Genomic DNA, 23,600 nt, shown 5'->3' with positions numbered 1-23,600 from the left:
TCTTGGAAATTAATTTTTTTATTTTAATGTGGGGGTAAACGCTTTCATTATTGTTCATGACATTATCTTCCAAACCATTAACTTCCAATTGAAATGAACATTTATAATCCAAAATTTAATACCCAAACTTTCTTTTGAGTTCAAGATTTCGACGCATGTAATGTCAGAATACTGCATTGATTCTTCTGTATTCAGTTGCGAATCACTAATCATTAACCCCCTTTTTGGGTATTTGGAGAATCAACGAATCTTTGAATTTTTCTTGCATCGCATTGTATAATTATTTATATATTACACTAAAATAAACATGAATTCTTACCCCTAATTCGAGTAATTTAGTGTTGGAAAAGACTGAAATTTTATTAACTCTTGATAGGGTTTGTATAGATAGAAAAGAGTCAAGATTTAGGATTGGGCAGCCATGTAAGCAAAAAAATTGCTTTAACTTCCAAGCTGATGACGCCAAAAGATGTTGCTGGTAAGACTCCTATTGCTTGAGATAGTTCCCAAAAAAAATGCATATTATCATTTGTGTATCATAATATCTTCGTTTTTTCCTCCACTACAGATCGACTTTCGCGTTAAAGTACTGATGAATTAAAAAATAATAATAAAAGAAAACCAGATCATAATATTCCTTTGTGCCATAATGAAGCCCTAAATTAGTAAATAGAAGCAAATCGCATTCAAAGCAAATAATTCTAAATCTTATGTTTTTTATTGCTTTCATTTTTTCTTGTAAATATTGTTTTCAATAATACATGATTAAATGTTTAGTCACTAACAGTACATTCTATTTTGCTAGATTTGAAAATTACCATCAATATCTCATGATGCCGAGTGCTCCCTTCTTCCCTCCTCTTCTCTCCCTCACTCTCCTTTTTCTAATATGAACCTTGTGTTATCAAAGCCTTTCTGATTTGGTCTGGTCCAGCAGTCCTACGTGTCTGACCCTTCAAAAGGTGAAACTCTTGTCGTAGTTTGACGATCTCTTTTCAGTACCGGCATTTTATTACACAATATTTATCTTTTCGATATTGTCATATCATCATAGGCTTCGGACACAAAATACAAAGCAATTGTCACTTCATCATTTAAAAAAATATAAAAAGGTTGAACCCCAACCTTGAGGGCCCCATCGCCCCGGCCCTAAAGCTTTGTGAGGGAGGTAAATTGCGGGACGTGTCCCAACAGGTCAGGGGACAAGATTGTCTCTTCATCATTTACTTTTTGTTGGATGTTGTCAAAGGGACAAGTATGCAAACAAGTAGCGCCCAAACAATAAGTTCCAAAGAATGACTTTATTAAGACTTGGAGTTCCATCATAAAGATAAACATTTTTGTAGTCTAATATCTTACATGTTGGTAAATAGTAAATACTTAACCTATGTGAAATTTTTCCTTGATATGCCCCAGTGAAATGATGGCTCACGAGGAATTCAAATACTCCTTTGAACTTTAGACAAATTGAATCACTCGTTGAGTTTAATGGACTTCAATATCCTATTAGAATTTGGAGTTCTATCTTGAAAGGTCAACAATTAAGTTGCATTAAGTCTTTATATGTTGGTTAATTTTATTATACTTAATCAATGTGAAATTTTCCACACAACGGGCTTTACTGGATTAATAGGAGAAAGCCAAGGTCCTAAATGAAGATTTGTAATAAGTTAAAGAGATTTCATGCCAATCATTTACAAAACCTTTTATATAATTTATCTTTGATTTTATCTTATTATATTAAACATTTGATGTGTAAAATCTAATTGTACTGTTTACTTTTTTATTTAACTACATATCGACCTTCAAGTTAAAGTCGAGAGGGTTAAAAATGATCGTAATCTTCTTCTTTGTCATAATGAATTTCTGCAGCTATTAATAGACATAAATCGCTTTAAGAGTGAAGCAACCAAATCACGTGTTTGTAAAAATTTGTTAATATTACTCTCGATACTATGAAATTAATATTTAACCTAAAACATCACATACTATTTTGCTAGGTTAGAAAATCATAATCTATATTGAATCGAGAAATTTTTTTGACCCACAGCCTTTATATAATCATACTGTCAAAATTATTTTCAGTATTACGAGATTATAAACAACATTGCTAGTTTTGAAATAATCGTCTATACCTAACGTCTGGACAGACCTAGAATGTTCGGTTAACTTTTAATTGTAAGCGCAACAAAGTTTAGTGTGTCTCCATGCATTCTAAGGATAATAATATAATTGACATTCAATAAAAAGGTGAAGCATTCTATATGTACAGAGTCGAGTCTACTCGGCTCGTCGAGCCCATGAGCGGCTCGTGGGCACACGGCCCACGAGAAAATATTAATTTTTTTTAAATGTTCAAAATGTGCAAATTTACCAAAAAAAAATTAAAAAAATCACGAGCTCGCGAGACGCTCGTGAGCTCGGCTTGGTCCCGAGCAACTAGCAGAGCTCGAGCTAGGCTCGTCTATCACGAGCCACGAGCTTGGCTCGCCACGAGCCCGAGCCGAGCTCATGGGTTAAAGGGCTGAGCTTATGGACAATATTTTAATCACAAAGGGTCCACCCCCATGTGAGTGTATGTAGCAATTCTGTGGAACTCATTTTCTGTACAAATGGTTTAAACCTAAAAAGGTTTCCGAACTACGTGATATTAATATCGAACAAATATAAGACATCGTTCAAAGAGAAAGAGATAGATATTAAATTATGTGGACTCACCTTGATTATACTTTGAACTGATCAAATTCTATTTTTATCCACACATTCATTATATACTCGGAACCTATACATCCAATAATTGATGGCCCATTATTTGGTCAAAACAATGTTTTGAATAATGATTTTTAAGAGCATGTGTGATTAAAAAATAAGTATAAGTTTTGACCTTATGTGCACATATTTTATTGTGCGAATATGTGTTGAAAATGTATATGCAGAATTTTTTTTTTTTCAAATAATTGTTGTTAAACAGTTATTTTAAGTACGGTAAAAAAAGCATAAGTCAAATTTACAGTAGAATAAATAGATAGTCTATTCAGTTCTGCTATGTGTACGTTCGGGTTTACACCTCGGATGATACTCCACACACATGGGGTGGAGCCATGATTATTTTATTAGGCTCGGGTCCTACTCCATGTGAGTGAAGTGTCATCTAGGGTGTTAACTTGGACGTACACAACATTTTTTCTAATTTATTTTAGTCAAACATCTAGCGTCAACGGGTAACCTGGTGAAAAAGTCGATTTTCAGTCGAGAGTACACCGTCGACCTCACATCACTTAGAGAAATTTTTTACAAGCTACTTTCTGATTGATTTGAACTTGAATTTTCCAATTTTTGAATAAATTTGATTGGCTATGTTCTTCACTAATTGAACTAAAACTAGGGTTTCCTTACTTGAATACATACATAAATACATAAATGATTGCGTTTGTATTCAGTTATCAAATACTAGGATCTTGTAGTAGTACTTCATTGTAATGTTATATTGTGTTTCCCTGTAATGCCTGCAAAGCCACTCTGTTATTATTGATAAAGAAATAACACTATATTTTATTGGAATTTAGTCTTCAATATGCCCTTATGCGTGCTTATATTGTACTTTGTGAGTTGTATACACTAGAATCCCTCAAGCCACTGTTCATTTTGTGTATATATTCTAGTTAATTCTACCAAACTTCAAAGGGATGTCTTAATTAAGACTCAAGGTTTCATCATAAAGGGCAACCTTTATATGTTGGTTAGTATTCTTGTACTTAACTGATATGAGATTTATTCTTAACATGTCTTACAAGATTGTGTCTCGTTTGAGCACACCAATCTTGGAATCTAAACGCTCGTGAGTTCGAGTTGCTTATTTGAGCTTATTGGGCTCTTATACGCCAATCACCTATAGGCATTGTGTTTGTTTAAAGGAACCCCACTGGAGTCATTGCCAAAGGAGTCTTCATAGGCAATTGTCACGGCATAATTGAAAGAGAAAATTTTTGAAGCAGCATTTTTCATGCCAACCAATTACAAATCATTCAATATAATTTGGTCCTAATAAAAGTCAAATAGTTATATTCTCAACTCATTTGATCAAGTCTACAATGCTTGCCTGTTATTCGATTAATGAATTGCAATTTGCTATTTACGTGCTATGTCAAAGTTTCCACGATGTGTTGATCTATTTATGCTGAATATGTAACAATTTATGATTGCTTAATAGTGCAATTTTCTGTCTGTGAGCATAGAGAGATCAGAAATGGCTCATGCTGCTCCAATTTCTCTGAAGCAGATTCTTGAGTAGATCCTGAATCCTGACTGTCAAACTAAAACTCTTATACCTCATGATGAACAACAAATTGAATCCCTTTTGGAAAAAGTTGGTTCTTTACAAGATTTGCTTGAAAATTCTTCGCCAAACAGAAGCAATGAAAGAGCAAATTTGGAGAGTTAAATCCGAGACGCAGCTTATAAAGCCGAAGACATCATTGAATCCTACATTATGGATCAAGGTCCTTCAGAATTTAGAAGTCATACAGATAATTTCAATGACTTATGTAGAGGGCTTGAGGAAGCAAGGAAGGAAGAAACTGATTCTAAGAAGAAAGGGCTGATGAAGACTGATGAGCCGAGGATTTCGTTGCATGCTGATTAAACTAGACTCAGTTAGAGCGGCAAGAATACTCTAGTTGGCCTCGATGATGACTTGACGAAGGTCAAGACTTGGCTGATTAGAGATTCATTAAGACTTGAAACTATAGCAATTGTTGGGAAGGCTGGAATTGGTAAAACTACACTCGCAAGAAAAGTTTGCGAGGATCCATTTGTTCTAAACCGCTCACGCACTCGTGCTTAATTGGGTAAATTTATCTCAAAAAAATAACGTACAACAAATTCTTTTAGGCCTTCTACATTGTATGAAAAAATCAACCAATGAGATGTGCTGATAGAGCGATGAACGACTAGCAGAGTGTCTTTATAGTAGAGCGATGAACGACTAGCAGAGTGTCTTTATAGTAGTCTAAAGGATACTAGGTATCTCCTTGTAATGGATGGTGTGTGGGACGTTAGGATATGGTATGATGTGAAAAGATCATTTCTAGATGACGCGATGGAAGCCGAATCTTGTTAACTGCTAGGTTAAACAGCATGGCTGAAAATGCCGACTTGTCACCCGATTCATCAAATGCATATTCTAAAGGCCGGATGATAGTTGGAATTTACTTCATGAAATGGTATTTGGAGGAGATTGTTTTCCTCTTGAACTAGAGGAAATTGGAATCAAGATCGCTCAAACTTGCCATGGACTTCCACGCGCAATTGTGGTAACGGGCAAACTGCTGTTGATGGCCGACAAGACATAAGATTGTTGGCGAAATGTGCTTAAACAAGTAACATTATCTGCAAGTTATTCTGATTTGCATTTCTAAATTTCATGTTGAATGTTTAATAATAGTATCAACAGTTGATTTCTTTTTTCCACAAAATATAAATATAAATAAACATGTTTCTTCAGTTATTTGTGTAATTTCATTGTCTTTGATGAGTAAAAATGTGTTCGCCTATTAGTGAGAAATAGATTAAAAATAAAATAAATACTTTTTTCATCGCTAGAAACTAAAAATTATAAGTGATTTAGACGTCAACAATGGTAGTTATAAAATTATATGAGTGTGTATTACTTTTTTATTGTGAATTACGAAGAGAAGAAAGACTGTATTAGGGTTGGGCAAAACTCTCGAACCGAACCGACTGGCCCGAATTGAACCTAACCGTTCTTCTCAAGTTAAATACCCGAACCTGTATCCAAATCAAGAACTGTACGGTTCGATTCTCGGTTTTAGACCAAGAATAGAATAGCCAAATAAGAACTGAATCTTTCTAATTTTTTTTTTATATTGAATAAATCAAATTATTTTAATTTTTTCTAAACAAGTTAACTAATTAGGCGATTGATTGATATTCCATCTCTCAAGCCCTAGCTTAGCTAGCTTGACCTAAACCAACCAATTTCTAAATCCAATTTTTTGGCCCACTTATTTGTTTCATTTCTAATTTTTTTAATTTTTAGCCCAAGTGTCCTTTTTGTTCTTCCATTTCTTAGGCCAACATCAAACCTACTAATGACTAATCCTAAATAAATTACACACATTATCACCTACTCATCTGACATGGATCGTCAATATTTTAGTATTAATATCTACTTTTTGGTATTTGTATATGTTGGTAAATTAATCTTATTGGACAACTTGTTATTTATATGTTTTTGAATTGGATTTCGTTAATTTGTAAAAGTTATGATTGAATATGTTATTAGTTGTATTTATGTAGTGTTGTTATAAATGTTAAAAAATGTAATTATGGTACGGAACCGAATAGAACCGAACCTAACCGAATCGTACGAAAATGAGTTCAAACGGTTCCATAATTATATTTGGATCCGACAGTTCCACTTACTCAATACCCGAAATTTTCGATTTGGTTCGGTTCGGTTCAGTTCTAAAGAGAATCTAACCGAACCGGACCATGCCCAACTCTAGATTGTTTAAAGTAAAAATAATGGAAGGATTAAAAATTTATATTATTTTTCTTATCTATAAATCACAGAAGAAAAGATAACAGTGAAAGAAACTAAATTTGCAAGAACTTCAGGATATCACTTTATTTTGAGGTAAATTGTTTTAATACATAATTGGATAGGTTGAATCTATTGACTTCATAGGAATGTCGAAAATTATTATCAAAATAAGTAAAGAACACTTGTTTACTCTTATTTTCAAACTTATTAATAGCATGTTTAGTTGTGCTTAAGAGTAAGTGATCATATAACTTTCAATTTGTAGCTGATTGCAATATTAAGATGTCAGTATCTTTTGATTGTTTTGTCAAATGTTTGAACTTTTAAAGGATTTGATTGACTGTGATCATTCAAAATTTAACAATTCTTAAGGTTTCTTAATTGGATGCACACACAGATAACTACATTTTCTTTTAGTCATCAAATACTAAGATCTTGTAGTTGAGCGGGATTTTTGAATCGTGTTTTTCCTGTAAGGCGAAATCCAAAGTTAAGAAATTACTTTGTTGGAAAGTCCAATAAATTTTTCATTTGTAACAGTGATAGATTGGAAAAGCTCCGCCCTTAGTAGGAACGAGTCATAATACCTTCTATATAATTTGGTGGGAAGTCTTTGTCCATCGATAAAGTCAGAATCATTATATTGCCTTGTCATATTTTCAAGTCTTCATTGTTTCTTGTTATTCAGTTAAGAAATTTCAAGTTATTTGTTTGTTTTGTACTTTGGATGACAGTACTTTTTTTCCTGTAAGGCGAAATCCAAAGTTAAGAAATTACTTTGTTGGAAAGTCCAATAAATTTTTCATTTGTAACAGTGATAGATTGGAAAAGCTCCGCCCTTAGTAGGAACGAGTCATAATACCTTCTATATAATTTGGTGGGAAGTCTTTGTCCATCGATAAAGTCAGAATCATTATATTGCCTTGTCATATTTTCAAGTCTTCATTGTTTCTTGTTATTCAGTTAAGAAATTTCAAGTTATTTGTTTGTTTTGTACTTTGGATGACAGTACTTCAGCAATGTGTTGATTTAATTAGGCTAGATATGTGTTGACAGTACTTAATTTTTGCTGCTATTTTTTGTTTGTGAGTGTGAAAGAAGATCAGAAATGACTCGTGCCGCTTTTGCATTTTTTAAGCAGGTTCGTGAGCAGATCATTCATTCAGACTATCTGCATATGAGACCACTTAATAAAAAATTGATTAAATCTCTCGCAGAAAGACTTGGTGTCTTGCAAGATTCTTCACAAAAGAGCAGCAAAGAAATAGCAAGTTTGGAGAGTCATATTAGAAATGGAGCTTATAAAGCAGAAGATAGAATTGAATCTGTTGGGAAAACACCTCCCAAAGATTGCCCAAGATCAAACAAAGCTTGACAATGTGAAAAATTCCAAACCACTTCAAGAACAAGAAAATTGGGGAAGAAATGATTTCAATGGAATAAATGAAGAACAATGGATTGGATTACTTGAACAAGTCTCAAGTTAATCCCCAAGAAAAGAAAATAGCTTTGAATTTATACCCAAGAAGAACAAACTCTTACTTGTTAAATTCAATCCAAGCTCTCTCTCTTTTCTCTATAAAAAACGGGTGTTAAAATGAAGGAGAAAACGGCGCCACTCAATATATATAGAAATCACTGCCCATTTTTTTCAATTTGGGCGCTATGGCGCCTGCCTCCCTGCAACCATTATTTTTCACAATTCTCCACCTCGTACATCATTTGATAGACCTCAAATTTTGGACGAACACAAGAAGAAGCAGCAAGCGCCAAAACTCGGCTGCACCATTCAAACCATGGTTGCCTACGTACCCAAAACTCGGGATCAAGCCTCCGTAGTTCACCTCCACCTTCATATACTCTTCACCTCATTTCAACCCTGCCCCGAAGGGCCATGCCCACTCGGGCATATCAACACGGACTAATGTGAAGCAAGTCCAAGCAATGCTGAAACTTGCTACCCGTTACCACTTTGGTTAACATGTCTGCTGGGTTCTAATTTATGTGTACCTTCAAGAGTGAAATATCACCTTTCTCTATGACATCGCGCACAAAATGATACCTGATATCGATATGCTTGGTTCGAGCATGATGAACCTGATTCTTAGCCAAGTGAATCGCACTCTGGCTATCACACCACAAGTCCACACAATCCTGCTCAATCCCCAAATCATCTAGAAGACCCAATAACCACAACGCTTCCTTCACTCCCTCTGCCATGGCCATATACTCGGCCTCTGTAGTAGAAAGAGCAACTGTAGCCTGTAACATCGATCGCCAACTAACTGGGGCACCATGTATGCAAAACACATATCGAGTAGTAGATCATCGTCTATCTAGGTCACCTGCATAATCCGAGTCCACAAACCCACTTATATGACATGCATCTCCACCAAAACATAAGTCGGTATCCGTGGTACCTTTTAAGTATCTCAGGATCCACTTCACAACTTCCCAGTGTGCCTTCCCCGGATTCGCCATAAATCTACTGACCACACTAACCGCCTGTGAAATATCTGGGCGTGTACACACCATGGCATACATCAAACTGCCAACTGCACTAGCATAAGGTACACGATCCATGCGTACCTTTTCTTCCGCTGTAGTAGGAGACTGTTTACCAGAGAGCCTGAAATGTGGAGCCAATGGAGTCACCACCGACTTTGCACCTTGCAACCCGAACCTAGCAATAACCCGCTCAATGTAGCCTTTCTGACTCAAGAACATTCGCCGGTTCGTCCTCTCTCTTCTAATCTCCATATCCAATATTTTCCTAGCAGCCCCCATATCCTTCATCTCAAACTCTTTACCAAGTTGAGATTTCAACCTATCTATCTCCACCTTGCTTTTCGAAGCGATAAGCATGTCATCCACATACAAAAAAAGATAGATATAGTTACCTCCCCGAAGTTTTCGAATATAAACACAACAGTCATACTCACTTCTGGAGAAATCATGCTTTAGCATGAAGGAGTCAAATCGCTTGTACCACTGCCGAAGAGATTGCTTCAATTCATAAAGTGATTTTCTCAAGCGACATACCTGACGTTCCTTATCCTCAACCTTGTAGCCCTCAGGTTGATGCATATAGATTTCCTCATCCAAGTCCCCGTGCAAGAAGGCGGTTTTGACATTGAGTTGTTCCAGCTCAAGATCATGATGAGCAACAATACTCAATAGCACCCGAATGGAAGTATGCTTGACCACCGGAGAAAAGATCTCATTGCAGTCAACTCCCTCTCTTTGTGCAAAACCCCTTAGCCACTAACCTTGCTTTGAATCTTGTACCACCGAACTTGGTAGGATCCTCTTTCTTTTTGTACAACCACTTGCAACCAATAGCTTTCTTACCTATGGGCAATAGGACAACCTCCCACGTTTGGTTCTTGTAAAGTGATTCCATCTCTTCTTCCATCGCTGCCAACCAACTCTCACTATTGTTATTTAAAATAGCTTCCTTGAAAGTGGTAGGCTCATCGTCCTCTACCGAGAGTGCATACTCAACTAGATTTGTCTGCCCATAGTGCCTCAAAGGCTCGTCTGACCCCAACTTTAGAACTTGCTTGTAAGTACGGCGTGGCCTAGAGGAAGCCAAGTTATCTGCAAGCTGCTGTTGTTACTGTACCTGAACATTCTCTTGCTGAACCGCCTCTTGTTCAAGTCCATCATCACTCTCATCTTGAGTGTCTGTATGATGCTCCTCTTGAACATGCCTAGAACCAGGTTGATCTCTAGGTTCTATGTTAACAACTTGAGACTTTGTAGTCTCAACATCATCACCACCGGGCACTGTAGCTTTCAACGAAGCTATCATGGAGTTCTCATCAAAAGTAACATCTCTGCTGATTATGAACTTAGAATCCTCTACACACCAAAGGCGATAGCCTTTAACACCTGCCGCATACCCCAAGAATATAGCCTTCTTGGCCCTCGCATCAAGCTTTTCCTCGTTGACATGATAATAGGCTGTGCATCCGAATGTTCTGAGTTTCTCATAATTTGCATGTTCTCCTGTCAATACCCTGTAAGGTACATCTCCATCTAACCTTGAATGTGGAGACCGGTTCACTATGTAGCAAGCGTTTGCAACCGACTCTGCCCACCATTCTCTGCCCAAACCAGCATAGGATCGTATACACGTCGATTTCTCTCGAAATGGCGACCCCATTCTGTTGCGGTGTATTTCTAACTGTCCAGTGTCTCACAATGCCTTTCTTACCACAGAACTCCTTGAAAGCACCATCTGTATACTCAGTACTTTTATCAGATCGCAGTGTCTTCAATTTCTTTCCTGTTCTGTTTTCAACCATTGCTTTCCACTTCTTGAAAGTGTCGAATACCTCATTCTTATGCTTCAAAAAATAAATCCAAGCATATCTAGAATAATCATCAACAAATGTAACAAAATACCTGGAACCGCCTTTGGAAGTGACAGAAGCCGGACCCCATACATCCGTGTGTACATAGTCTAGAATACCTCTACTTCTATGTTTGCTTGGCTGGAACTGAACTCGGTGTGCTTTACCGTACACGCAATGCTCGCAAAAATCCATGCAAGGCTTCTTCAAGTTTTTTAGCAAATATTTCTTGACTAGCAAATCTAGCCCCTTTTCAGACATATGCCCAAGCCTCCTATGCCATAGCTGAGTGCACTCACATGGGTCTCCACCACTTCCACTTGTTCCAACTGCTACATCTTCAGTAACCGTAGTACCTTGAAGGGCATAGAGATTGCCTTCACGAATACCCTTCATCACAATCAAAGAACTACGAACAACCTTCTTTACTCCATTCCATGTTACAATCTTGCAACCACCGGAGTCTAAGGTACCAACAGAGATAAGGTTCTTTCGCAAATCAGGAACATGTCTAACATCCATCAATGTTCTAACCACTCCATCATGCATCTTGATTCTAATTGAACCGAGCCCCACCGTTTTACAGGAATGGTTATTACCCATCAACACGGTTCCACCATTAGTGCTTCTATAGGTAGTAAACCACTTCCTATTTGGACACATATGGTAAGAGCATCCAGAATCAAGAATCCACTTACCGGAGGTTTCTTCATCACAAGAGATGGTGTAGCACTCATCGCTTTCCCCTCCTTTCGAGGCATAGCTTATCTCTTGCTTGACTTGCACTTTCCCGTTGTTGTTGTTCTTATTGTTCTTTTTTGAACCCCTTTTGTTAGGACAATTCACCTTGAAATGCCCAAACTCGCCACATTTGAAACAAGACCTTTCCGCAAGAGGTCTAGAACTCGATCTAGATTTTTCTCCCTTGCCCTTTGGTCGCACATTGCTTCTACCCCTTACAAACAATCCTTGAGCTTGCTCCTTGTTACCAATGGTAGACATGCCACTAGTTGCAACCTTTCGAGACGTTCTAGTGTCCTCCATCACAAGTTTATCACCCACAAGCATCAATATTTGTACTAAGGTCTCGTAAGACTTTGGCAATGAAAGAAGTAGTAGAAGTGCTTGATCCTCATCATCTACTTCCACATCAATGTCCTTCAAGTCCGATATGATCCTATCAAACTTGTTGACGTACTCCCGGATTGGTGTACCTTCATCCATCTTGCAAGTATACAATTTGGATTTTAAATAGATCCGATTTGTTAGAGTTTTCGTCATGAAGTTCGCCTCCAACTTTATCCACACCTCCGTCGCCGTTACCTCACTATCAACCAAGAAAGCAACATCTCTTTCAAGGCATAGAATGATAGACGCTCGTGCCTCAAGATCTAGCTCTTCCCAATCCTCGTCCGACATATCAACGTGCTTTTTCTCCTTTCCCGCCAATGCCTTGTGCAACTTTTAAGAAATCAACAAATTTTTCATTTGCATTCTCCAATATGAAAAATCATTCTTCCCATTGAATTTCTCTATCTCATACTTCCCAATCTTCACCATTCCTCTAGTAGACATGATTTATCCACTTGTTTACCGAAAATAAACCACCAAAGTTCACTTGGGAATTTTCACAAACACTTTGTGTGCACAACAAAGTTCAAGCAACTCACCAAAAATCGAAGCTTAACCACCTTGATTTAAGAAGAAGCTCTGATACCAAATTGTTGGGAAAACACCTCCCAAAGATTGCCCAAGATCAAACAAAGCTTGATAATGTGAAAAATTCCAAACCACTTCAAGAACAAGAAAATTGGGGAAGAAATGATTTCAATGGAATAAATGAAGAACAATGGATTGGATTACTTGAACAAGCCTCAAGTTAATCCCCAAGAAAAGAAAATAACTTTGAATTTATACCCAAGAAGAACAACCTCTTACTTGTTAAATTCAATCCAAGCTCTCTCTCTTTTCTCTCTAAAAAACGGGTGTTAAAACAAAGGGGAAAACAACAATATATATAGAATTGAATTGGGCGCCATGGCGCCACTCAATATATTTAGAATTGAATTGGGTGCCATGGCGCCAAGTTTCTTCAAAACCTTGGGCGCCATGGCGCCAGCATCACTGTCCATTTTTTTCAATTTGGGCGCCATGGCGCCTGCCTCCCTGCAACCATTCTTTCTCACAGAATCCCACATAACAGATCAAGGTCCTTTACAATCTACAAGTCAAGGGATAATTTTACTCTATTCTGCGGAGACTTAGATGAAGTAATGAAATAAATAGATTCCAAGAAAGGACTGTTGAGGATCGAGGACAGGAGTGGCGTCCAACAGAGGAATTCATTGCCTGCTGGTTGAAAAGGGCTTACGTGGAGCACCCTGGTTGGCTTTGATAATGACTTGCTAGAGATCAAGACTCGACTCGGTAGAGATTCATTAAAACTTGAGACAATCTCTATTGTTGGAATGGGTGGAATTGGCAAAACTACTCTGGCAAGAAAAAGTTTACAATGATCCATTTATTCTACATCACTTTCATTTACGTACATGGATAATAGTACATCCAAACTGTCATGTTCAATAAATTCTTTTAGGCCTTCTAGAATCTATGGAAAAGTTAGCTGATGAAATGCGCCAGTGGAGTGGTGAACAACTAGCAGAGCATCTTTATAAAATGCTAAAGGGTTATAATTATCTTATTGTAATGAATGATCTGTGGGATGCTAAAATCTTGGACGATATGAAAAGATTATTTTCGGATGACAGAAATGGAAGTCGAATTATGCTGACTACTAGGCTAGAGAACGTGGCTATTGAAGCCAATTCTTGTCTACCCCCTCATCACATGCGTTTCCTTAGAGAGGAAGAAAGTTGGAATTTACTTCGTGGGAAGGTATTTGGAGAAGGTTGTTGTCCTCCTGAACTCAAGGAAATTGTAATCAAGATTGCACGGAAGTGCCATGGACTTCCACTTGCAATTGTTGTGATTGGTGGGATCCTGTCAAAGGCCGAGAAGACAGAAGAATATTGGTAGACTGTAGTAAATTCAATTGGTAGTACAGACGATGAGAAGTGCTTAGAGATTTTGTCTCTAAGTTACTTTCACTTGCCTCATCATTTGAAAGCCTGTTTTCTTTCCTTGGGAATCTTCCTAGAAGGTGCTAATATTCTTGTCTCCACACTATTCAAGTTATGGGACACTGAAGGATTCCTAACCCCTTCACGATCTAAAAGCTTGGAAGACGTTGCTGAAGAGTACTTGTTGGATCTTGTTAACAGAAGCCTTATTTTGGTTCATAAGCATAGGTCTAATGGTAAAATTAAAACTTGTGGAATCCATAATCTCTTACGGGACGTATGCGTAAGAGAAGCTCGAGAGGAGAAGTTGTTTCAAGTTGCCAATAGGTTCCACTTATGTGTTGCGGAAGGCATTATTCTGTGCAGCATAAGTATCTATTCAAATATAGAAATTCTTCATTCTGATGCCAAAATAGTGCCAACTTCACCGCTAAAGTCTATTTTATCTTTTTATTGGAATCTCCCTCATTCATTCATTGTCTCTTTAAATTTTAGGCTGATCAAGGTATTGCACATGTTGAGTGTGCAATTTTTTTCAATTTTTGCCAACATAGTTGAACTAGTTAGCTTGCAGTACCTTGCTTGCTTCCTTGGAGTTGATTGGCTTTTGTCATCAATATCACGACTTCAGAATTTACAGAGCTTGTTTCTTTATGTTCAAGGGGATTCAATATATCTACCATTATGGAGGATGCCACTATTAAGGCATATCTGGTTGACAGCAGTAAACCTGCCTGATCTTGCAATAACAGAGGGAGAAATTCTTATGTTCTCGAAAATCTTCAAACACTATCCAGCATAAGAAATTTCAGATGTTCTGAGGAGGTTGTTAAAAGAATTCCAAATCTGAAGAAATTGAGAATCTTTTATGATCATGAATGAGAGAATTGGCCGGACTACTGTCTCAATAATCTCGTCAATCTTCATGAACTTGAAATATTAAAATGCACAGTCGTCGGCTGTACCCATCTTTCTTGCAGAACCACTTTCCCTCCTTCGTCAGAAAGTTAACTCTAAGCGGTTGGGGTCTACCTTGGGAAGCTACGACAATTATTGGTTTGTTGTTGAATCTTGAAGTGCTCAAATTGAAATGGAGGCATGCTTTTTATGGGAAAGATTGGAAACCAACTGAAGGAGAATTTCCTCGACTAAAATTCCTACTGCTGGAATGCCTTGAACTGGAGGATTGGATTGTCGACTCTACGCATTTTCAGAGACTTGAGCGTCCAGTCATTAAGAATTGTGAACATCTGAAGGAGATCTCTCATAGTATTGGAGATATACCAACGCTTCAAATAATTGAGATGGATGACTCCAGCCCTTTAGCCGTGAATTCAGCAGAGAAATTACTAGAGAATCAACTAGATCTAGGGAATGATGTCCTTCATCTTCATATTCAAGAATTCGTGATTCAGGATTGTCCATTGAAATACTGTAAGTTCATCCAGATAGTATAATGAACAAGATTTTTACTTCCTTCTCCTTAATACTATCCAATACTATTTAATTCTGCCTACCAAAACATTCCTTAAAGTTAATTTTTCTTTGTTGTATTAAATTGATTCTCTTCTTAGGCATTTCAGTTATTGATGTCTGGAGTGCTTCGTTGGATGTTTGTCGATGATACATATGATTTAGTGTTGCTGTCAAATGATATTTTGATATATAGGATTTCAGTGTTGCTGATTCTAATGTGCAGCAATTGAAACTATATTATGAATCAAAGTATTGTTGATTTTGTGTTTGATTTACTCTGCTTCATTGGATGTTTGTCGATGATACATATGATTCAGTGTTGCTGTCAAATGATATTTTGATATATAGGATTTCAGCGTTGCTGATTCTAATGTGCAGCAATTGAAACTATATTATGAATCAAAGTATTGTTGATTTTGTGTTTGATTTACTTCTCTTTAGTTTCCTTTTCTTTTTGGTGGCCTTGTGTGAATTTGTGAACCTGCCAAGTTGTTTGTTTTGGAAAACATCGTTAATTTTTGAAGTACCATGGCTAAGAATTAGATACGCATGTTTGGTTAAATTTATAATGAATTAAAAATTTACTTTTAAGCTTAGCCAAACAAACTAGAAAAGAAGTTGAATCTTGTTCTATTGCTCTCCTCTTGCTCCATCAGGCAATGCTCACAAGTTGGCTCCATTTTTACTACATCAATCTCATTAACAAGCCATGGAGCATACGGTGCCACTATGAAGAGTGTTAAGCCCTTTGAAGCCTATGAGTGTTGAGCCTTTCAAAGCCTACTCAAGATTTTTATGGGACATTCGATAAAATTGGAACAATACATAGAAATTAATATAGTGACTGCACAAGAATGACACGCATAGAGAGATACTAGATGTTAAAGGCATTCTTTATACAGGCCTGCCTAAAAAACAAGTGAAACTTGTCAAGAGTGATGAATTAAACCATGATATGCCCCACAACTTTTTCCTCATGATAGAAGAAAACTGGAAAAGTTATTAACCGAGGTCGTCGTGGAAACTCCGAGAACAAGATACAAGGCCCCATAACCATAAATTAAATCGTCATCTTTTCGTTGCTTTCTTTACACCTATGAAAAAACACACAATGATCTACACCACCATCGACAAATTCACACTGCTCGTATTCTGTCTAGCCAACCCACTCTCTTTCGTGCCTTCTCTAGTTGATGATCGACACTCCTAGACTTGTCGTGATATTCCACACTTTTCCGAGATCTTTCTATCTGGTCAAATGATATTCTCAACTTCAAAAGCTTGTCATCAGAATGAAATTTGTATTCATAATTTTTCATTTTTGGGGCTTATTAGTGCTTCGTCTAGGTTTCTCCCTCCAGTCAATGCTCTTTCTTGGAGCCTCGTAACATTCGATCCTCCTCGATTGTTCGGGCCGTTTTATACTTCTCCGGGAAGTGTTCCTCTGCGAAGGTGGTTTTTTCAATTGTAGCAACAACCTTCTTTAGGCGCCTAATATATTCAGGATATAGTTCCAAATCACAATGGTTTCCACGCTTTACCCATAACTGTTCGAATTTCTATTGGTATAATTTGTGAAGTTGTTTCTGTTGGTCCCAAACATTATTATTTCGTAATTTTAGAAACATTATAGAAATGTAAATCTCAAAAAATAAAAATAACAGCAGATATGTTTTGCTCCAAAAGGAGCCCGGGTGTTCAGTTTAAAGAACATAATCACCCGTTGAGCCTCAGTCAAGAGTATGCTCGAGATTCCACTAAATATCACAAAGAAATCGTACAAATGTTCGAAGAAATTAGAGATTTCTTCGTTTTATCTCGCCTCCTTTCACTCAACTTCTCTCTCAAACAAGATCACACAGATCACTCAACCTTTCTTTACAGAATGAAAGATTACAAGACAAAGAATTTCAGATTTTCAGAGAGAATGAAAAACACGAAGAAGAAGAAGAAACCCTCACACAGAGAGAGAAAGAGAGTACACGAGAAAATTTTAGAGAGTAACTAAACCGTTCCAACTGCAGAAGACTAAAGGACCAAGGTAGATATCCGTTCAAGTGAATAATTTGATCCAAGGGTTGAGACTGTGCCACGTGTATGGCACAGCCCAGCCCTCATAGGAGGCAAAAGACGTTTTTTCCACAAAACACGTTTTTATAAAATTGGGTTGGCCCTGACTTATTTTGCAAAAACACGGTCCAAAGAAATTTCAGGCAGCCCAATTTTCAACATTCTCCACCTTGCTGAACAATTTCTTTGTTTCACCAAGTGGATTCAGGCTTCACTTGACTTCATTTGCTCTCAGAACCTGTAAAGAAGAAAAATCTGTAGTTAGTTTATTTTTCAACAAAAAAGTTCTGAATATCACTTAAACAATATTTTAAGTGATGTTCAGAATTTTCAAACAGTTCATAAATTTACTTAATGTCAAAATTTTTGTTCCTAAGTCAGAAGGATTAAATTCTGTAGGGATTTTAACAAGACTAATCACACCCTCTTCAACCATATTCCTTACAAAATGGAATTTTATATCAACATGCTTGTTCTATCATGATAAACTGGATTTTTACTTAAATGAATGACACTTTGGTTATCAGTATGAACAGCAACATATTCATTTACAAAACCAATATCATTTAGTAATCCTCTTAACCATATGCTTTCTTGTACATCATCACATGCTGCTATATACTCAGCCTCAGTAGAGGACAATGCAACCAATTTTTGCAATTGAGATTTCCAACTAATACAACTATTACACAAAGTAAATATGTAGGAGGATGTGGATCTCCTTCTGTCAAGGTCACCAGCAAAATCCGAATTTGTAAAACCCTTTAAGACTCTTAAATTTTAATCCTAGGTTAATTGAGCCTTTCAAGTACCTAAACATCCACTTTATTGCTAACCAGTGAGTTTCCCCAGGATTTGCCATAAACCTACTCAACATACTAATTTCATGAGCTAGGTCAGGTTTGGTGCAAACCATAATAGATCCTACAGCAGTAGCATTGGGCACCTTTTCCATTCTTTTTATTTCATGTTCTGATTTAGGTGATTGATCACTGGAGAGTTTAAAGTGATTTGCAATGGGTAAAGAAATAGGTTTACACTCGCACATAGCAAATCTTTCAAGTATTTTCTGTATATAAGAAGATTGTTTTAAAATTAGAGTGCAACTAGACCTATCTCTTTCTATTTCCATACCAAGAATTCTTCTAGCAGATCCGAGGTCTTTCATTTCAAATTCAGATTTCAGTTTTGACTTAACAGACTCAATTTCAAATTTATCATAACAGGCAAGCAGCATATCATCCACATATAACAACAGATAAATGGATTCGGATCCACCTGACCATTTGAAAAAAAAAACAAGAATCATAACTGTTTTTCACAAAACCTAGGGTCTGAACATAGGAATTAAACTTTATATACCACTGCCTGGGGGCTTGCTTTAGCTCATAAAGAGACTTTTTCAGAAGGCAGACCTTTTCAATTTTTGATTTTACTTCATAGCCCTTAGGTTGATTCATGTATATAACTTCATCAAGATCACCATAAAGGAAGGCAGTTTTAACATCAAGTTGTTCTAGTTCCCAATCAAAATGGGCAGTTAACGCCAATAGAATTCTAATTGAAGTATACTTGGCAACAGGAGAAAAAATTTCATTATAATCATCTCTTTCCTTTTGGGTGAACCCTTTAGCCACCAATCTGGCTTTATATCTCTTATTTTCTGTTTTAGAATCTCCTTATTTAATTTTGAAAATCCATTTGTAGTCAACAACCTTTTTATCTTTAGGTCTGTTGACAAGAACCCATGTTTTATTCTTTATTAAAGAATCCATTTCCTCATTCATGGCTTCTTTCCAAAACTTAGAATCATGACAATTTATTGCATCTTCAAAATCATATAGTTCAGAATTCAAGGAGTCCAGAACAGAAAATAGGGTAACAAAGTCATCATTTCTGAATCTGGTTGAGGGTATTATGTTCCTTCTTTCTCTGTCTCTTGTTAATTGATAATCTGCTAATGGAAGATTAACAGATTCAGTTTCAGATTCAAAATCATTATGGTTATTTTCACCACTAGATTGAGTAGACTCCACCTCAATCAAGTCATGTTGATCTATATCAGTTTCAGTTTGATCTTCCACTAAGGTTTTTTCTCACAAGTACAGGTTCATCAGATTTAAGATTAGTAGGGATATTACAGGGAAATATATTTTTATTGAAGATAACATTCCTGCTCAAGATAACCTTGTAGCCATGTTGCTCTTTAACCCAAAGTCTATAACCATTAGTCTCCTCCCCATAACCCAGAAAAACACATTTCAAGGATCTAGGTTCTAATTTTCCTTCATTTTGATATGAATAGGCAGCAAAGCCAAACACCTTGAGTTTACTGTAATCTGGCATTTTTCCTAACCACAGTTTTTCAGGAATATTGAAATCAACAGCACTTGATGGACTTCTATTTATCAAATAAATTGCAGTTTTTAGGGCTTCTCCCCAAAACAATTTTGGAAGACCAGAGCCGTGAAGCATACACCTGACTCTTTCCAGTAGAGTTCTATTCATTCTTTCAGCAACTCCATTTTGCTGAGGAGTGTAAATCACATTTCTGTGTCTTAAGATTCCAAAATCTTTACAAAAAGAATTAAATTCAAAATTACAGAACTCAAGTCCATTATCTGTTCTTAGTGCTTTGATTTTCTTATTTGTTTGATTTTCAGTCATCAACTTCCAATGTTTAAAAGCTTGAAAGATGTCAGTTTTTTGTCTTAAAAGAAAAAGTCCATATTTTCCTTGAAAAGCCATCTACTATTAGTAGATAGAATCTAAAACCACTTAGAGTATTCACAGTAGCTGGTCCCCAAAGGTCAGCATATATATAATCTAAGATGGAGGTGGATTTGTGAAGTCCAGTTTTGAAAGGGATTTTTGTTTGTTTTCCAATTATGCAGTCCTTACAAAAATCTAACTTTCCAATGTTATCATTTCCAAAACATCCAAGTTTATTTAAGGAAATTAACCCCTTTTCAGAGATGTGGCCAAGCCTTCTATGTCAAATTAAAAATTTGGTTAAGGAAGAGTCTAAGACAGTAGCACTGTGACCTACTAAAGGTTCAGCACAGATGGTATAGATACCATTTATCTTAGGAGAGGAGATTATATTTCTATTTTCAAGATTTAGTCTTAAAAGACCTTTATGAATCATTATGTTATAATTATCATCTAATTCTCCCAAGGAGATTAGATTCCTTTTGAGTTCAGGAACATATCTAGTGTTTGTCAGTTCAAGGATACAATTGTTGCTTAACACTAATTTCAGTTTCCCTATTCCTTTAATTTGACAACTCATGTCATTTCCCATTTGGATCTTTCCCCCATCAAGTTCAACAAATTTAGAAAATCAATCTCTAATGGGGCACATATGAAAGGTACAGCTAGAATCGAGAACCCATTCTTTTGGATCCCTTCTAGTTGTAGTAACAAGAACAACCCCTTGTATTTCAGGGTCATGGTTGCAGGCAATGGCTGCAGAGCCATCAGCATTGATCTTGCCCTTCATATCAGAAATCTTCTTAAAACAATCCTTTATTAAATGTCATGTCTTTTCACAGTAATAGCATTTTCTAACTTGATTTCTATTCTTCACTTGAAACTTATTCTTATCTTTAAATTTCTGATTCACAAATTTCCCTTTCTTAGAAGAAATGTAATTACACTGATTTGTCTTTTTATCTCATAATGGTTTTTCTTTGATGTGAAATCCCCCACCACCCTTATAATTTCTGAAGTCAACTTGTAGTTCAAGTTCTTTATTTCTCAAGGAAGTTATTATGATATCAACAGTAAGGCCATCTCTGCCATATTCAAGGGCATTCCTAATATCCCTATATTTCTCACTTAGAGAATTTAGCAGGCCAACAACCTGTTGTTGTTGAGAAAGCTCTTCGTCACAATTTGCCAGATCGTGAGTCAATTTAGTGTATTTGTCAATGTTCTCTTCTAAGCTACTTGAGGGATCAAACCTAAAGTTGTAGAATTGTCTTAAGAGATAGCATTTGTTTGGCATGATTCTAGTTAGATATAGGGATTCTAACTTAGTCCAGAATCCTGCAGCAGTAGTGGTTTCTCCTACCTTTCTAATGACACTGTCAGATAGATGCAGAAAAATGATACTCCAGGCAATCTCAGATAGTTCTTGTCTCCTATAAGCACTAATTTCAGCAGCCCAGGTGCCATCAAGGGCACCTACACACCTCTGTTGCAATAATAGGGCTCTCATTTTCTGGCGCCAGAGACTGAAGTCTCCAGTGCCAATCCAGGTTTCAACTTCAAATTTATGAGAGGTTGACATATTGACAAATTATTCACAAAATCACAGCAACACAGCACACAGAGTATTGCACTTTCAATTAACAGATTTCCAATAGCAAGAATGTGATAAGTAGGTAAGCTAGCAGAGATATGTATAAGACAATATTATCATGCAGAGCTACAGAAGAACCAATTACAATTGACAGTAATAAGGAATTCACGTATTTAACAGCCTAAGGAGTGATAATCCTTATTTCCACTACTCCCTTATATTCCTAGACCCTCACAGGAGATCTGGACAACAGAAAGTAATGGAGGATTACTGAACTTAATGACTGGTTCCATAAATAATCAAGGTAACAATTACAAATATGAGGGGGTTTCAGAAAAATACCATGTTCTGAAAAATTTAATTTCAGAACACAAATACCAATCAGAGATTATCAAGAATGTGATCAGAATGTCAATGCAGGTTCAAGAACCCTCCGAGTTGTGGTGACTCAGTATGAACTTAGCAATATGTTAGTGACTCGATATGAACTCAAGGTGGGTAAACTCAACTCGCCAAACTCAGTACAAGTTGTACCGAGTTACTCAAACTCAGTACCAGAAACAGCAAATCAAAAAGGTTAGTATCGAGTTATGAACTTTTGCAACAAAACGTTTCAACAGCAACAATAGTCAATGTCAGATCTTGCAAGATCTGACCAATTATTTTGAAATAACCAAGTTTTACGAAGAATGCCTCAAGTCAGACACATCGAGAGTGTTTTAAAAAAAAATTCTTCGAACAAGAAACAACAAAAAACTTTCAGATTTTGACAAATTAGTAAATCGAAAAACAATTTCAAGAAATAGACTGTAAAGAAAATTTTAGAAACAAGCTCTGATACCACTTGTTGATCCCAAACATTATTATTTCGTAATTTTAGAAACATTATAGAAATGTAAATCGCAAAAATAAAAATAACAGCAGATATGTTTTGCTCCAAAAGGAGCCCGGATGTTTAGTTCAAAGAACCTAATCACCCGTTGAGCCTCAATCAAGAGTATGCTCGAAATTCCACTAAGTATCAAAAAGAAATCGTACAAATGTTCGAAGAAATAAGAGATTTCTTCGTTTTATCTCGCCTCCTTTCACACAACTTCTCTCTCAAACAAGATCACACAGATCACTCAACCTTTCTTTATAGAATGAAAGATTACAACACAAAGAATTTCAGATTTTCAGAGAAAATGAAAAACACGAAGAAGAAGAAACCCTCACACAGAGAGAGAAAGAGAGTACACAAGAAAATTCTAGAGAGTAACTAAACCGTTCCAACTGCAGAAGACTAAAGGACCAAGGTAGATATCCGTTTAAGTGAATAATTTGATCCAAGGGTTGGGGCTGTGCCACGTGTATGGCACATCCCAGCCCTCATAGGGGGCAAAAGACGTTTTTCCACAAAACACGTTTTTATAAAATAGGTTTGGGCCTGACTTATTTTGCAAAAACACGGTCCAAAGAAATTTGAGATAGCCCAATTTTCAACAGTTTCCCGTGAGAGCAGTCGACAACATCATAAGCAGTGCTTTGCACATAAACATGGAAATGTAGTATAATGACTAAAATCAATTAGCTATATGTGAACACATATTCGGGTGCTAAGATCCAACTGAAGTAGGGCACGGGTTGGTACAAATATTTCTCATGAGAATGAAGTTGCTACTAAAAGTTATTGGAGTGATGATGATAAACAATATTGAATAATTGTTTTATGTAATCACAGAGAGCAAATTTGTACTTATATGAAT

General features: G+C 36.5%; 1 protein-coding gene across 1 annotated transcript; it reads left to right on the top strand.

The window, feature by feature from the left end:
- The first annotated feature begins 12,960 nt into the window (after positions 1 to 12,960).
- Positions 12,961 to 14,805, top strand: LOC111366588 (putative late blight resistance protein homolog R1A-10). Its single transcript, XM_022987316.1, has 4 exons — positions 12,961 to 13,132; positions 13,210 to 13,278; positions 13,520 to 13,955; positions 14,022 to 14,805. The coding sequence occupies exons 1-4, from the start codon at positions 12,961 to 12,963 to the stop codon at positions 14,803 to 14,805; spliced, it is 1,461 nt and encodes a 486-aa protein (XP_022843084.1).
- The last annotated feature ends 8,795 nt before the right edge of the window (positions 14,806 to 23,600 follow it).

The sequence above is a fragment of the Olea europaea genome, chromosome 18 (genome assembly GCF_002742605.1).
Source record: "Olea europaea var. sylvestris chromosome 18, O_europaea_v1, whole genome shotgun sequence".
NCBI classification, from domain to species: Eukaryota; Viridiplantae; Streptophyta; class Magnoliopsida; order Lamiales; family Oleaceae; genus Olea; species Olea europaea.
The sequence above is the reverse complement of the archived record's forward strand: the minus strand, read 5'-3'. Positions and strand labels throughout refer to the sequence as shown.